Consider the following 17,842-nt stretch of genomic DNA (forward strand, 5'->3'; position numbering starts at 1 on the left):
AGGGCTCCATCCCATGCAGTCCCCTACCACGTCCCCAGCACTGCAGCCTGGTCCCTGCTGTGTCCCCTGCACCTACCGTGGTAGCACCCCCTTTCGTGGGGGCACCCCGAAACCCTCGCCCTGCTCCAGGAAGGACACATCTGGGGAAACCCATCCCCCATGGGAAGGAAAAGTGGAAATCACAAAAACCTTCCTGGAAATTCCAAATCGAAACCCAAACTGTTCCCCCCCCTCCCTGTTCCCCACCTCCAACCCCCCCCCTTTCCCTGCACTTTTGGTTTGGGGTGGCTCCAAGCGCTCCATTTCAAGCATTTCCAAGCAGTTTGTTTGGATCCCAGCTGGGTGAGGGGGGTTAAACGGTATGCAGTTGCAGGCTGGAAAGCCACTTCTCTCTCACACACACACAAATTAAAAAAATACGGCACTTCGTTCAGGAAATGCCAACTCAGAGAGTTTTGACTGTTTCTTTCTCCGCCGTTTTTTCAGCCAGAAACATGTATCAAAGCTGACCCTGCCCACGAGAGAAATTTGCTTTGGACAATATTGGCAACCCATGGCCAAAAAGAGCCGTTTCACTGAGAATCCCCAACCTGCCCCCGGCCTGCCAGCAAACCAGCTGCCCCAGCAGCTGTGGAGGAGCAGCAATCTCCTCCTCACTAATAAATCAGGGCTGGGTTTTGTCTCCCCACGTTTTGTGATTGCCTTTCATCCCATGCTGTGGCAAAGCCTACCTGCCTTACTGCCCTGTGGCCGGGGCGGAGGGTGCAGGCCCTGCGCCCAGCACATCTCCCCGCAGTGCCACCTTGGGCTCCCACACCCTGTGCAGGGGCTGCTGGCGGCCCTGCACACACAGCCCAGAGCACTGACCCATTTCCCAGATAGGGAAACTGAGGCACAACTCTCCTGCTGCACTTAAAGAGCATTCCAAGGTCCCGTGGCAGCGCAGGGACATTTTGGGATGTGCTTTGGATTTGTCCTTTCCTGCCAGCCCCTGTGGAAGCAGTATAGGACTCCCCCTGGGACTTTCTCCCAGCTGCCATGCCACCGAAACGAAAATTTCCACCTCTCCCCACTCCACCCTGCCACGGCAAAGGCTGTGCTCAAACACCGAACACTCGGATGGGAACACACTGCCTTGTGCTGGCACACACGGGGCCAGGGCTCTGGGAGGAGCACAACCACCATGGGGGTCCCAACGCTGTAACAGCAGGAAGGTGAAGGTGACAAGACTTGGTGGGAATGGCAGGGGGGGCTTTGCGGGACTCCCACTGCACAATCCACCTGGCTCCAGCAATGCAGCATCTCATCAAGCTTTGGGGGGCTCAGCCCCACCTCCCCACCCAACAGAGGGCTTTCCAGGGCTGCGGCAGGTCCCCAGCACAAGCCGTGCTTCCTGATAATGACCATGGGGGAAGCCACACCTGCCCCTATCTGACATTAGTCACAGGCATTGCACCCTCTGTGCCTCAATCTCCCCACTGGCAAGGTAGCATCAGCACTGAGTCACAGGGAGCCGGGAGCAGCAGGAGCAGGATGCAGCAGAAGGGCTGGGCAGGGTGCAGGGCTGCTGCCCTGGGGCTCACAGGCAGTCTCCCTTTATTCTCCCTCTCTCCTTGCAGGACCAACACGCCTCCTGGACCTAACAGGGTTCCCAGGGACATCCCAGCAGCTCCGGGGAGGCAAGGCTGAGCTGCCACACTCCCTTTTTTGGGCAGCTTTCTCTGCCCCCTCCAAGATTCCTACAAAGTCATTGTCTTTGCAGCAGCTCAGGAGCTGTAAATCCTCCCATGCCTGCAGGGAGACCCCAGTTGTGCTTTCCTGCCTCCTCTCCCTCTCCTTTGGAGCCATGCACGCTGTGCTACAAACCAACCCCCCAAAAAATATTAGGGGGGTCTTTGGCTGCCTCTCTAGAGCAAGAGGCAGCAAGCTGGAAGCCAAACCCCAGCCCCTGGCCCTATATACGCAGGCTGGGGTCACAGCCTTGCTGCCCACCTCGTCCCACCCGAGGCACTCAGGCGGTGCAGGGACCTTGGTTGATGCCAAAGCTGTCACGTCAGCAGGCTGGCCGTCGCCCTACTGCCCCAGCACCCATGAGTGGGGCCACAGAGAAGTGTCCCAGTGCTTCCCCAACAGGCAGCAGCAATCGGCTTAAACCTAATCCCCTGTCCTGCGCTGGCCCTTAGGCGGGGGGGGGGGCCAATGGCACCCGCCCTTCAGGGCCCCGGAGCAGCACCCATTGCACTTTCATCTGCTGCCAAGTGCCGAAGGGACGCGGGGATCTCAAGGGGGGGAGCAGTGGGTGCTGCCTTTCCCCGGCTCCAATGGTGCGACCCTGGCCGGATGCTAGCCTTGTGTGCAGGCACCCTTGGTTATCCCCACACTGGGCAGCATGGCCCTGGTGACACCGGCACTGCAGCTCACGTCCCATCGAGGAGCCCTGAGCCAGGAAGGTCTCACAGGGTGAGGGCTTTTCACACAGCAGATTTGCAGAGATCAGTGCAGCTGGGGGCAGGCGGGGGTGTGTAGGATCCCACATGAGCCCACAGAAGCAGGATGAGCAGCTGAGCCCGGCTGCACCCCTAGGAGCCCTCCTGGCACTTGGGAAGCTGGAGGGGAGCAGGTGTAGGAGGGCGACAGGCACAGGAGGCATGGAGGGGGTACAGACACGCTGTGGGATGCAGGGGCCCACCCCAGGGCTCAGCCCACTCCCAGCCCAGGCTCGCAGCCGCCCGCCTGGCCCCGCTGACTCAGCCACGCTTTCCTAGCCTGCCTGGTGCCTGAGCAGCCGCTGTACTGTGTGAGAGAGTGCTGGCTCAGCAGGGGAGGGGTGCTGGGGCATGGCACCAATGGAGTGGCGATCTCTCCCCGGCTGGCTGGGGAACACCATGCTGGCTTCATGCAGGATGCAGCACCAAACCCCATTCCTGTCCCTTACTACATGCTAGACGGGGTTTTGTTGGCACCCCGCACCCCCCAGCCCTGGTAGCATGCAGAGGCCGTGCCCAGCCCTGCCCTGGGGTGGGAGGCACGGCCGTGCACACTCAGCCCGACGCAATGCCTGAAAGCCCCTCTGTCAGCAACTCGCAGCCGTCCCCACCCCTGTGAACAGGCCCGGCAGCTCCAAACCTGCTGTGCTGGGCCAGCCGGCCCTGCTCCGCTCCCAGCCCATGCAGCCGGGGCTGGCAGCAGCCTGGGAAATCAACACGCGCCCAGGAGGGCAGGAGTGGTGGTGGCTCCAAAGTGGGTTCCCACCTCTGATCCCTCCTGAGTTCCCTGAGGGCTGGGGCCAGGGGCCAGCTTTGATCCTCCCGTGTAGGGCCACGGTGCCGCCCTGTGGGGCTCCAGCAGCTCCCTGCCCCCCTCCCCAGCTCCCAGCACCTTGGGGGCTGCTGAGAACCAGCATTGGCTCAAGGTACACCTTGACCTGGGCTCTGGCTTTATTGGAGTGCTGAGCTGGGGCACCAAGTCCCAGCATAGCATTAACCCCCACCCAGGATAGACCCCAGCCAAGAACAAGCTCCTGGCAGCACAGAGCTGCTCAGACCGCCCTGCACCAGCCCCAGTGAGGCCGATGGCAGCAGGAGGGTGGCCAGCCCCAGCCTCCCCACACTCCCAGCTGGACTTTGGAGCCAGCCCAGGCATCTCCATGGCTCCAGTGGTGAGGGGCCAAGCAACACGGGCTCAGGCAAGGGAAAGGGAACAGGGCGAGCTCCCCACCTGGCTCAACTGCATCTGGGCACCCCATGGCCGCCCCTGTGTGTGTGGTGACAGGAGGAAACACCAGGCACCGGTGGGACACAGTCCCGTTTGCCGTGCTCAGACATCCCCTTACAGACAGGGCCACATTTCCACTCTGAGCATGTTATCCCCGCTGCACTCCACCCCCTGCAGGCAGGCACCCTTCCCTCCCTCACGCACAGCTGCCCCAGATCAGACTCTAGCTGGTGCTGCCTCCTCCTCCCAGACAAGCAAGGACCAGCCTTTGACAGGCCCCAGGAGCCAGCCCGGCCCTCCTCAGCTTCACACAGCATTAAGCAGGGCACTGGAGCTGGAGCGGTAGCAGCCAGCAGGGATGAATTTCATCACCCAGTCTTGCAGCTCCTCCAGGGGTCTGTCCATCCTTGAAGGATGAGGAGGAACAGAGCAACTTTGTACTTGCCCTCAATTAATGAGTGACACACTTAAGGGAAATCTGGGCTAAGTGGGATGAAGGGAGCTACAGAGGGCTGCTAGTAGTGATCCTGGAGAGGATCAGCCGCAGAGCTGCAGTTTGGCATGGGACAGAGAAGCCTGTTCTGAGCCCCATAAGTCCCCTAAAAGTTCCTGTAGCTGGGGAGAAAAACACAGTCTGGAAACAGCCTCATGCTACCGGACACTTCTTCTCTTGCAAAGGCAGAGGATGGGGCAGAACTTGGCTCGTGCACACTGAGACAAGGACAAGCACAGGCCTGAAGCTCAGGCAGCACTCACAGCCCCACTGGCAGGGCTTGGCCCTGCTGCCCCCTCACAACCTGCCATCGGCAGTGCAGTGATGGCCCCAAATGCTCTGTCAGCACCCTTCAGGCCTCTGCAACAAAGGATCAAGTCCCACAGTCTGGTGCTCCACAGAGCATTGGCTCCTACAGGCCTGGCCTAGACTCTTTTTTTTTTTTTTTTTTTTTTTTGTCTAGGCCTGCCTTCCTCCCCTCACTCCTGCCTGGAAAGACACCAGTGAAAGGCCCAGGAGAGAAATCAGCATTTCCACCGCTTGTCCCATAGGCCCTGCTCTCTTCCCCCAGCCCCCGTACCAGGGGACATCCCCCTCCACCAGACAGGGCTCCAAAGTGCTCAGCACCAGCCAAGAGCAGGGTGGATAGGAGGGAAGGGGCAGCCAAGGCAGCAGGAGCAGGGGGCAAGAGGCCACGGTGACAGCCATGCCCAGCCTCAGAGAGGTAGGTGTTGACCAACACCTACCTCAACAGAGGTAGGTGTTGGTCCTGCCTGGCAAGCACGTTAAGGCAGCAGCACTTATCTACGAGGACACACCGTGCGGGCGTGCAGCTGGCTCAGGAAGGTGCCACCTGCAGCAGCAGGCTCCTCGCCTGCAGGGCAGAGCCCAAGGCCCAGACACAACACCCACAGCCTTCGAGCCCCTCTTACAAGCCAAAGCGCTTCCCACACTGCTCTCAGCTTTCCATCAGCGACACCTCCATACTCCAGCTGTCAGGCAGAGGCAGGCTAAATGCTGGGGATTACCTTGCTCCTGTTGATGCAAGCTGGAGCAAGGAGCTTAGTCCCTGCTCAGCTCCCCCTGAAAGAGAAGCTGTGTTATTTTCCCAGCTACACTACAGGGACCCAGGAATGGAGCAGGCTGCTTTGAGAGGGCAGCCAGACCAAGCTGTTACCCAGCAGAGGTTTCTTTTAAAGACTTCTTTCTGAAGCTATGTGCAAAGCACCACAGCTGCGTCGCTCTGCAGCAGGTTAGCTGAGCAGGCACAGACATGGCTGGGCGGAGGAGGCAGTCCCCTGGCTCAGATCATGCTCCAACCCATTCCCATCTCACTAAGGAGCTCTCATAGCAGGGCTGTGAAAGCAACAGCTGGCCTCCAGCCACACCACCACCCACCCTGCTCACCTGCAGCAGGGGAAGGAGCAAGGAACATGGGTGAACACAATGGCTGCAGAGCAGGCACGCAGGTCTCCAGAGCAGGGCAAAACCCTGAAGATGCTCAGTCAGCTGTGGGGCAGCTGGAAAGCTGTCAGAGCTGACATGGAGCTGGTTCAGCCTTTAGCTCTGAGGATGGTGGCTGAGAGGATGAGATCAGGACTTCAGCCCCAATTCTCGATTACTGTGGCAAGACCAAAAGCAGTCGCAGTCCACTGGGGAGGCTGCCCTGCTCTCCCAGAAGGGGGATTTGGGTACGAGTTCTTTCCTTGAAAGTGCTCCCTGGGGTTTAGGATTCCCTCCTATCCCAAAAATCTCCCCTTGCAACATGGATCCCAAGTACCCCACATTCCCCCCGTGGTTCATGCACATTAACAAGCACCAGCAGCTGGCAAGCTATTTAGGGGAGTGGGACTGCTCCCGGCCCTTAACTAGGCACACTGGTTTCCTCACCCCACTGTCCTGCCAGCACTGGGGCCAACAGCCCCACCACAGCACAGTGCATGCCATCAGCTTCATGGAGCACACAGCAGGAACTGCAACACACCCAGGAAGAACTGAGCTCATCTCTACCCAATTGTTCCACTATCTTAGCATTTAAACTTCGTCTTTGAGGTTACAGCGGGCAGACAAGCTGCCATGAACAGACTGGGTGATACATACCCGTGCCATAGGGACGCTGCGGTTCCAGAACCCTCCTGTGCTGTGCTGGCACACCCTAGGGAGGCTCCACGTACCCTGCTCTGACTGCACAGCTTGTAGGGACAAACACTCTCAGCTCTCACTGCCAGGCCTAATGCTGGCTCAGAGATGAAGCCACCTCACTCACCAAACATCCCCGCGCTCTCTGGGCCCAGGGGACAAGCTCTTTAGGGGAAGCTCAGCAAGGCAGGCTGCTCCCACCCATGAGCTGAGGTTCCCCTGTGTTCCATGCATGGTGGGACAAGCGGACAGCCGTTTGTCCTTCAGACAGGCCCTTGTTGGAGGCAGTTGGGCCCTGTTATGGGAAGTGGGGGGGCGAACACAGCCCCAGCCCCCTGCAGCAGCCATGGCTGTGCTTGCACCAACTTGGGCAAGGAGAGCACCGCCGGGCTCATCTCCCCAGCCTGCCTGGCTGCTCTGCCCAGCCCAGCACCACTGATGAGGGTGAGCAGCCTCAGCACCTCTTGCTTCCCCTGGGGGGTTACACCGGTGTCCCCTGAGAAACAGCAGTGGGTCCTGGTGCTCGGATCAGTCTGTGTTGGAACAACTGCTTCCTCTCCCTCCTGCCACACCCTGCCAAGGGCGGCAGATATGTTTAAACACACCCTGCGCGGAGACACACGGGCACAAAGGTGTGCCTTGTCCCAACACTCAGTGCCTCCCTTGAAAGGGATGATCAGGAAGAGCTGTGTGGCCACAGCCGAGCCAGCCTGCAGTCTCGGCTCTGCAGTCTCCCAAGGCAGCCTCCCCACGCAGCTGACAGTCCCAACAGCCTTCCCCCAGGAAAGGCAGAGTACAGCAGCACACAGATTGGATCCTGGGAGCTGTCTGCATGTCAGGCAGCAAAAAAACAAGCCACTTCCAATCAGCGTCACATTGCCTGGCCCCTGCTCTGCCTCATGGGCTCCAGCACAGCATGCTGCTTGCTGGCACCAAAGGAAAGCCCCCGCCTGCAGAGGGCAGGCAGCAGCAGGAAGCCTCCCTGCCAACAGGTACTAGGAAGGTCAGGTGATGCAGTATAAAAAGCTATCACTATGAGGAGAAAGGTCATTTAGCAGAGTGACTTATGACCATAATCAGTTTATAGGATTTGTTAAGAGCTTCAGGCTAGCCAGCCAGGAACTCGCTGCAGCCCTGTCAGCGCAGCTTCGGCACAGCAGCAACTTCCCACGCCTGGGCTGCAAAGCAAACAGGGTTTATTGATGGTTCTCTGTTCCCTGGAAGCAAGCAGTGCAACAGGGCCATTGTAGCATGAGGTTATCTAATAAAAGAAATCAATTGATACTTCCTGTACTGCCCGAGCAAAGAATGGCCACAGCTGGTTCACTCTGCTTTCCTCCTCAGAAGGGGGCTCAGAAAGGAAGGAGAGCACTTCCAGGATGTGAGTCAGTGTGAATTTCTGGCCATACCTACTGTTCAAACAGTGCCATGCAAGAGGAGTTTCCTGAGCTTCAGCCTGTGTAATGTGAGAACCAGCCCCAAAAGGCAAAGGAATATATGCTGCATTGTGCACATCCTTGTGAAGCCGTTAGCAGGCTTCACCCCACCAGGTAATCCCATTCAGACACACCTGCTGCAAACAATCCTGGCTGAAAACCAGCTGCTGTCCTGCCAGCAGCCACCAACAAGAGAGATCAAGTTCAGAGCTGTGCCAGTGGGAAGCCTTTGGTGCATGAGTGATTTATTTGCTGCCTAAGCAATGTTCTTGTTGCTCAGAGGACCTGCATGTTTCCACTTCACCTCTGCGCTGTCCTCCCCCTCTGCTGGCAGGCAGGCAAACCCTTCCTTGCTTTTCTTCCCTTGGACAACAGAAGTCCTGGGCAAAGCCCTACCTACAGCTGGCACCGGACGAAGATCTGACAAGCGCCCTGCTCCTTGTCCAGCTGCAGGCCAGCAGCGACAAATTGCTTCTCAATACCCAAGCCAGCTGCAAACCCCAAACTGGTCCCAGGGTCAGACCGCTGTACTTGGGGACAGCAAGATCTGTGAAACATCAGTCCTTGTAGCTGTGTAACCATGGACTCAAGGATCTTTAAGCTCACTCGCCCACAGTGCAGAAAAGCAGAGTTACCAGTTGGTGCACAAAAACCACAAGAGGTTTGTGCCGCAGCGAGCCAGTTAGACAGCAGAGTAAGCTGCACAGAAACCAGCCTTAACCCCTGGAGGGTTCTCAATTCAGCATACCTGCCTGCCTGCCTCATTCTCAAAGTCCCATTGCACTTCTCTGACATTGGTATCTGCCAAACCCACACGAAAGTGACTCATTCAGGGCACAAGGAAGGCAAAGGTGAGATTTGTTCCTTGTGCCCTTGGCCTGCCGAACCACGAGGCCCCACACAGCATAGCTGAATCATGCAAGACCACTGCCCCACCTATGCTGGTTATGTGAACTGTGCTGAATCAACCATATGCCCTGTATTTACAGGAACAAAGGATAAGGCCCATATTTATCATAATATATGGACTTTGGCAGCAAACAAGGGACACTCAAAGCCAGTCTGCCCTGTACGATAGCATGTGCGCTCCTTCAAGGTCTTCTGATGATCGCAAATTGTTCTCCAGGTTTCCATTCAAAAAAAGTTCAAAGCGTCACCTGTAAAGTTGCTCAAAGCTTGCTATCACTTTGTGGCTGGTAGGAGAACTGGGAGCAGCGAAGGAAAACATGAGCCTGCTCTTCTGAATACAACCAACGCACACAGCAATTCTGATGGCATATCTGTTACACATACCTATCCCTCTAAATTCAGGGAAAGAAGTGAAGTCAAGTCAGCTGTGTTGACAAAAAAAAAGAGCAACCAGTATTATCAACAGGAACACAAGGATCTCAGGGAGGTGAGAGAAAACACGGAATGGTTCAAAATGTGCTCAGGTATTCTGATGTCAGAATGCCAAGCTGTTCTCTGAAAAACAGCCCCATCACTTCTGTAGCTATTTTATGGACAAATCCTTGGAAATCTGTTCACTCTAACCCAGTGCAGCAGGAACAACCCCTTGCTTCCTCAAATTTCCACCTGAATCCAGCTCTAGCAAGTCACATCCAAAACCAGCTTACAACTCAAAAAAAAGTCAAATTACTGTCTTAAAAGCATTCATGCCTTTAGTATTAAGCTGTGCAAAGCATTTGGGCTCACTGTGGTTCCTTTAAGAAGAGGGACATTGTCTGGGCATAGCCTGTACCTAACGCACCACCTTTCCACCTTTCCTTTACAGCTAAGGATAAACAGCCAGTCTATTCTGAAAAGTTTCATTAACACAGCCGAGAACGATGAACAATGATGAACACATCTCCTGGCAAAACAGTCAATCTCAATTCTTTGTATGAAGACCTTGTACAGCCCTCCCCCTCTTCCTGTTTAGCCCTAGATAATAAGGATTACATTAAAGAGCAATTTCCACATTAGAACATGCCATGAATGCAGTTGTTCCACTCAGGCCCAATTAGCAGGGTGGGCACTTCCTCTGCGTCGTCCCTTGCCTCATGTTTCCAGAGGCATTACTGCTCCGAGCAGACAGCTCTATCTCCCAGCCCACTTCTTCCTTTTGTCTGGAGCCTGCAGTGCTCATAAACTTGCATTATGACATCAAGCTGATACGAAATCATTATGATTTCACCACGATTAAGTAAGGAGCAGACGGGCTGACATAGCTGGCTGACCAACAAATCTTCTGAATTGCAGAATGCTGTCAAGAGAAGTTTAAGTCTTATGTGAAAAGCTAACACAGGACCACAGAAAAACTCCAGCTGGAAGGAACTGCAGGAAGGGAGCTAGACCAACCTCCCGCCCTAAACAGTACCAGCTGACTTAGGTGCCTTCGCCTCTGCTGAAATCTGTTTAAGGAAAAGCACAGCACACAAAGGCACATCCAAGTCCTGGAAGTTATAAGCAACACACATGAAAAAGCCAACTGAGAAAACAGGCAGAACAAATCATCACGTAAGCTTGAAAAAAAAAATAAAATTCAACAGAAATCGCCAAAAAAATGGGGTGAGATACAATGGGCAGGCTTGCCAAAGCAGCAGAAAACGTATAGCTTTTGCAGGTTGACACAGTATAATCAAACACAGATGCTTCTGCATGAGAAGCCAGGGCTTGCATTCATCACTATCACCCAAACACCATGTAGGATTGTGGACAATGCAGGACAACATTCCTCAGCAGGATAATACTGTAATAGATGAGACCTAAAGCAGTCTGTCTTTTGGAGAAGACAAATTGCTTGCAACAAGGAAAAGTTAAAGCCAGTTTAAAATAATGAACTTGTATATTACACAAGTACCCCACCCTCCCAGTTGGGCAAGCCTTTAAAAGGTGGCTGAGTTGCTATAAAGTTAATAAACTGCTTTAAGACACTGTACGCAGCTTAGGAAGATGGTTGAGAGCCTATTTGTCACAGTCTTGTTTCGTTATCTGAATTCTAGCACTTTACAGGGAGCACACGGTTGTAGTTCTTGCACTGTACGGCTGTAACAATAATTACTTCGGAAGGGCCTGGGTTTCCTTGCAGAAGAAGTTTTTGACTTTGCATCAGGATAGCAGATAAGAGTAAACGTCTCAACACAAGACCTTTGCAAAGCTGCAACCAAAAAGTCAAGATCCATATAGTTTTTAATACTTCAGTTTTAAATCTTTGTTACAAACCAAATAGATCATACAGCAAACGTGTTCAATATCATCACAGCGTTTCTTTGAGAAAGGTTGCCATCTTGTTCAGCATGTCTGGCGAAGGCTGGTATTCTGCAACAAAGCACAACACAGCTGACGGTTTCAGCTCACGCTTCTGTGTAGAAGTAACCCCTTAACATACCAAGGTTTAAAGACTAACTGGACTCCACGCTCTTTCTGTATGACAAGGCTTGCAGTAGCAAGAACTACAAACCAACACATTTTGACATGCCAAGCATTACAGGCTGTTCTTGCCTACATTGCTTATTCAAGGACAGTTTTGTTTTTAAACTTTGATAACCCTCCTAGAAATTTTGAGTAAGTTTAATGAACAGAGGAAACAATTTCTTCTCCTGAAATCAAATGATTTCCTCTAATTTTTAGAGTATTTTATGTCAAAGCAAGAGATGTGGTACTAAACAATTCCAATCAACCACTCTGAAAACAGCTGCCAAGGAGGCATTTCATTGATGCTTCTTCCTCTTACGCTGATGCATGCCGTCAGATGCATTGCCTAGACAGCAAAAATCATACATAAGGACTTAGCATAGTATTCTAGATACCGGTTTAGAAACTCACCAGTCTTCATCTGAGGCATGGCACATAAAACATCCTTATTTGGATGAGCCTTAAAAAAAAAACCCTAGCCAGAAGAATGAGCTACATTTCTTTCATCTTCCATGTAACAGAAAGAACGCTCTTAAACATCAGACAAGTTTTCAAATATGCACAAATCTCTCTGAAGCCTGGCAGACTTTTTGCCTCCCTGTACTCCCAGTTTATCTATCCAATTGTTAGTTAGTACACAAAGCTCTCCAGCTGAAGTTTATCATCATCTCAGAGCAGATCCTTCCTGTACAGGCAGTTTGAGTAGTGACTGCACAAGTGTGCAGCCTTGATCCAGATTACCACTCTAAGATGACAGAGTGCACAGTGTAATTATTACCTTGAAGAAACAGGTTTCAAAAGGAAAGATCTTTTCAAACAGTAAAAAGTATGAACTGTGACCAGAAACTCTGTTACATGCATGGAAACTGTCTAAAAAGCTAACATACAAACAACATTTACACAATAGGCATCTGGCAGCATTTTCAGACATTTTTTTAATTTATTCTGACATGCTATAAAGGAATAAATTACACTGTTAAAGAATTACCAGCAATAGAAGTATTTCTGTCTTTCAGCTGGGCTAGAATAGGAGTGAGAAGGAAGACAGCCTGGGGCAGTAACCAATGTGAACTCTGCATGGCATGAGGCTGTCCCCAAAAACAAGAGTAAATCTGGTCATATCCACTTCACAAGAACTTGAAAGAAAATGCCTTGGTTTAAAACCATCCAAATATTCCATCCAAATTTTTCTCAAAACTAGCAATCACAAGTCAGTCCAGCCGATGCATGACATGGCAGCACTTGTTACGCTGCCAATGCCGGGTCTGCAAAAGATACCATTTTATTAAAAAAAATCCAATCTTAGTATAGAGGGCTGGGTCTCAAACAACAAGTTATAAAAATGCAAGACTGCCCCTTCCCCCTCAAGGAAAAAATACAAAATTTATTTAAAAACAAAGTGAGGAAGAGTTACAACACTAAATCTAAAATGATTTAGAAAGAAATATGACTTCTTTTGCTTAACGATGGCCTTGAAACCTGGTTTAAAAAACAGGGTAATGCAGATTTCTTAAACTGAATTAACAAGGCAAATTAAAAAAAAAATTCCTTACAGAAACAGTTTTTAGTTTTTAATGAACTTGTAAACAAAAAAAACCTCCCACTTCAAAATAAAAACAAAATCCCAGATCATATAGATGTTTACAGTGATTACATTTATCTAAGCAACTTACATACAGGTTCAGTTGTAAGATGTTAACTAAATTGTGACAAATATGCTGTTTTTCCTTTTATACCAAGAACATTATAGAGTTAATGCAGAGTCCTAAAGATTATCTAGTAGTCACTAAGTTTCTCTTAAGTCTTCACTTTAGATGTGTTATTTCTAGCACAGGTAAGCAGGCAGAGTCTTTCATACGCTTAAAAACTGGAATCTTTGGTTACTACCATGTCAGCTGGCTCGATATGTTGCACATAGAAGCCAACAATTTTAAGAATGTTTAAAGTGTACAACTTTCAAAACCCAGGGAGGAATAACCAGAAAAGAGTGCACAATTGTGAGCATTTACAATTATCACAACTGTTGCCGAAGACTGTTCATGCCATTCTTCCAAAACAATGAGATCTCATAAGCAGTGTAGTTCAAAGTAAAAAGGTAACAAAAATTGGCATATGCACAATTTTCTCCACTTGTGTGTCAACCATCAGTTAACTTTTCCACTTGAAAAAAATGCAATAGAAAACTGGACACCATGTTTCACTATCTCAGTAATATTCACAATTACAGCTGCTACAACTCAAAGTGCAGCATCACTGATGCTGCCCAGAGCCAGTTTATACTGATATTAAGTTCTTTACACCAAGTAAATGGTTGCCCACAGCCACTGGCAAGTGTACGTATGAACTAAAATTTCTAGGATTTGGGGAGTGACAAGTCCAGCTCCGATCTGCTCTGCTTTGTCCCATCCTCTCCACGCTCAGAAACCTGCAAGATAAACACAAGGGCAACTTACTGATACTGGATGAAAATGAGAAACAGCCTTCATGGCAGGAGAATTAAACATCAGCTATGGTCAAAGGGGAAAATGCTGCTCCACGTCAGAATTGTAGAGTTCCTCATGTCCTTTCCCAAAGCTAACCAGTATTTGCCATCACACTTTAGCAAAAACGCACAGCTCTCACTTTCATCTAGTACTGCACTGGAAAAAAAGAGGCTTAGGCATCAGCTGGATGCCACATTCCTCAAACAAGCATTTAGACCAACAACTTGAAAGCAAATGTGTTATTGCCACTAGGAAGCAGGATGTAATTTTGTAGGATTGTTTTCTACTTGTCTCAACATCTCATGTTCCTATCCTTGAATGTCAAACTCATCTGATTGCACTGGTGCTCTTCAGAGAGTACAGTAATGTCACACAGACAGAAGAAAAAGAAAACAAATAACTTACCTTACAGTAACTGGTGTTCACTACATGCTCAGATGTATAATGCTCTGGGCAACCAGAACAGAAGTGAGAACCTCTAACAGTGACTAGGAACCCAGCATACCTTCTGTCCTTCCAAGGACAAGGGAAACAAGCCATCTGACCCAAAAGTTGGATGTCAGAAACAACCGGGTTTGAGTTCAGAACTCCAAATGACAAATTTAATGTACCATAGAAAGCAGAAAGTAAAAAGAACACATATACAGACCTCAAAGAACCAGTTACTGCAAGTTAAGCCAGTCTTTTCTTCTTGAGACTGCTGATATTTCTGGTGACTCAGGTAGTAGCACTGTGCTATGAAGAGTTAACAGGAACATAAACCAAAAACTATTTGCCAAGCAAATTTCTATTCTGGATGCCCTTCAAACAGCAGCGTATTCTGTGAATGTATGAATTTGAGCAATAGCTCTGGATTTTGCAACAGAAATATCTTCAGAGTAAACTACAAAGCTGACCTCAGCTGTATCTTGTGCTGTCATCCAGAAAGAAGCCAATGCAACCAAGTCTTGAAAGCAGCCTGACATTCATTCAAAAACATATCTGGATAGCACCCAGAAAAACAGCTTTAACTGTTCCAGAATAGGTTACAGTTAATTTCTTAGATGAGATTCGTGGCTTTGTTTGAACCCAGTCCTAAAGTTCTGGACACCTCTCTTTGTCCAACACTAGGAATTCTAAAAAATAAAAATAAAAAAATAAAAATCTTGTGCTGGAATTGAAACAGTAATTCCTACTTGTGTGTAAATTCTCACAGAAGCCCCAGTTATCCCTTAGTTCCACTGGGATAAAGTTGAGCATAACCCTTAATGGATGCACACAACTGGAAGTTACACTGTTTTTCCATTTAATGTGTTCATCAGTGAAAGCTGATTCATCACTTGAAGCACTTTCTCCATCAAAGCTGCCAAAATTAAGTTAAGAACGAAGGTATGCTCCCTGTATTGGAGCATACAGATCAACTCATTGCTTTAGAGGCCCAAACATTTCAAATGAAAATGGAATCTCAAACCGGAGGGACACAGGATATGTTAACAAATGACACACTGCTATTTGTTCTGGGCTAACGGTCTTCACTACGCAGAATTCTGCTTAGAAGGGGCTAAGTCCCTTTTGAAGGGTAGAGTGCAATGCTCCAGATTCCCATTTGATAACTTATATATGAAAAAAATCAATGCAATATGGCTATCTTTGGCAGGGTTTCTCCAGTTAGACAAGCATCTAAACTACATACACAGGTATCAGTCAACTGGATGATGCTTTTATTCAACTCAGATGCATTTCACATACCTTGAGAAATCAGATTTGCATGGGCTAAAGTAATGATATTATCAGAACCAGAGCACACTGCTTGCCTTTTCAAAGTAAATCTCTCAGACAAGAGAGAATTAGAGATTCCCAATTCACTGCTAGCTCCTTCAAGCAGCAGGGATCACTATGCTTTGAATCAAAAATGAGGAAGAAGCAGTTTGTTGTTCTCATGTATCTGATTGCCTGTTAAATAATTCTTCATGGTCAACTCTTGGAAAGAATGTATTTCAAAATCCAGTCCAAATGGCTGACCAGCCTTGTGGCACACACACTGCTGTCAAAAGCATCCACTGTTCACTCTGATGGTTATGGCTCTTCTCTGCTCTTCTCAAGCTATTTTACCCAAAACTTGATACACAATGCAGTCAACCCAAACACGTCAAATTTAAGGTATTCTGGGCAACAGAATTGTTAAATATTTAAAGACCAATACGGAGCTGGATTCAACCCACAATGCCCCTCACAACTCCTATTAAGACTACGCAGACATGTTCACAAATGCAGACCAACAACAGCTGGTAAATGACATGACAGAGCAGTCATGTAGCATACATGACTCTAACAGTATGAAGAGTATGTTGGAGAGCATATGCAGGCATGTCTCTGTAGCAAGTCTTTACCATACACAGGGCCAGCTCAAATCTGCACGTGTATCACTCCTCGTCCATCCAAGGTGTTCTCCAAACTCCCATCATCTCAATAGTACACAAGGGATGCTCGAATTGTTTTGATATTGCTATAGTCACAGATTCGATCAAAGGATGAAGAATAACTGTACTGTCATACTTCAAGGAACTCCTCTACTTGAAGGGTGTTCCAACTTTTTCCCTATTAAGTAGCTAGCTGCAGAAATAAGCAGTGAAGTGTTTAGCTGTCAACTGGCTAAATCTCAAGAAGAGATGAATAATCTGTTCTGAGAAATATCGCCATGACCAAAAGCATCCAGTGAATGATAATGGGATTGCTGATGGGCTAAGGAACTCTGCACTGAAGTGAAGTGAATTGAAAGCATCTCTCAAATGGAATAATAGATTTTTTTTCTGGAGATTGACTGAAACAGTTGGTTATGTCTGAAGGAAGCTGACTGTAACCACTGTTACAAATCACACCTGAACAACTACTCTACTGTCAAAAGATTGAGCTCAACTTCCCAGCATCAGCAGGGAAGCTCAATCTGTTCACAGTTCACCTTCTCCCAAGTTCAAAACCAGATGATCTTGCTGTTACAAAAGACACAGCCACAGGGTTCCAGAAGAGAGGGACAGGAAGGGGAAAAAAGGCCATTGGCAGGCCTACCCTGGAACCAAACAGAATATTCAGCCTGATTAACCTGCAAGAAAAACTCAGTGAAATGGTCTCATGTGGAACTGAGTTACAAGAGACAGGAACATCTACAGATGAACACACTGTCAAACCTATGTCATGTAAGTGCCTGAACATGATTTGAAAGACAGTATTCACCAAGATGCACATCTTCAATAGTACTTGAAGATGAACGTGAGAATCATATAACCTTCTGCTTGAACTTAACTGTTTCAGTTCTTCAGTAACAGGCAAGATTCCTCAAAAAAGGCATGTAAAATTTTTAGACATTTGGAATCTTTACTTTGATGAGGAGATTAAGGCTAACCATTGTAAGAAGATGGGAAGTCTTCAGATGTTTCCCAAGCACTACTTTAATGCTTTGCTGATATTACAGCTTGATCAATCCAAGGCTCAAGAACCTTTTCTTCATGATAGGAGAGAAGAGGATGGAGTCATTCCACTGGCAGGCTGTTACTCCAAGAGCCAATGAAACTCTACTAGAAAAATGTCTTCATGGACCTTGTTACCAGTGTGATGGGAAAGGTCCATCAAGAAACAGAAATGGTCTATAGGGTTCAATCATAATACAGACTGTTATTCATGCTTGTCAGTCAGCTGTAGCTTTGCATTCTGCCACTAAATCTTCATTGGAAAGTAGAGGCAGAAAATTATAATCTTTACTTCACTTAAGGTATAGTGCTTGCCTGGCTCAAGTGGTCTCTGACCATCTGAATTTTTGCTTAAATTACTCCTTCCTACTTTAACAACCAACCTTTCCACACCCTGACATGGGACTGGCTTCAGCAGTGGCTTCTGAACTCCAATCAGAGCTTCTTATTTCATGAAACAATCCACTCCTGTGCTTTATAGCCGAGTCTACTATGAACCACAGTTTCAAACAAGGGAACTGGTTCACAGCCTTCAGTGTTGTAAAAACCCTTGACTCCAGCAAACCAAGCTGGACTCTCTGTATCAAGGAATCTGACATTTAATGATACCCCTATGGATTTCCACCACCCCCCCTTCCCCCCCTTCAAGGAACATTCAGACTGAGCCTTGGGAAGACCAGCAGGTATTTTATTTCATCCAGAAAACCAGAGAATGAGAGTTATACCTTTGGATAGCTC

General features: G+C 49.0%; 1 protein-coding gene across 3 annotated transcripts in view; it reads right to left on the bottom strand.

The window, feature by feature from the left end:
* Nucleotides 1–12,542: 12,542 nt before the first annotated feature.
* CSNK1A1 (casein kinase 1 alpha 1) overlaps nt 12,543–17,842 on the bottom strand; it is a gene marked incomplete at its 3' end in the record, with an annotated part of 34,449 nt that continues 29,149 nt past the window's right edge. For all 3 annotated transcript variants that reach the window (XM_084295537.1, XM_084295536.1, XM_084295534.1), the window contains one exon: nt 12,543–13,603. In XM_084295537.1, the coding sequence (XP_084151663.1) occupies nt 13,596–13,603 (8 nt within the window). The remainder of the gene's footprint in view (nt 13,604–17,842) is intronic.

This window comes from Netta rufina (assembly GCF_964035555.1).
Source record: "Netta rufina genome assembly, chromosome: 14".
In the NCBI taxonomy this organism is placed as follows: Eukaryota; Metazoa; Chordata; class Aves; order Anseriformes; family Anatidae; genus Netta; species Netta rufina.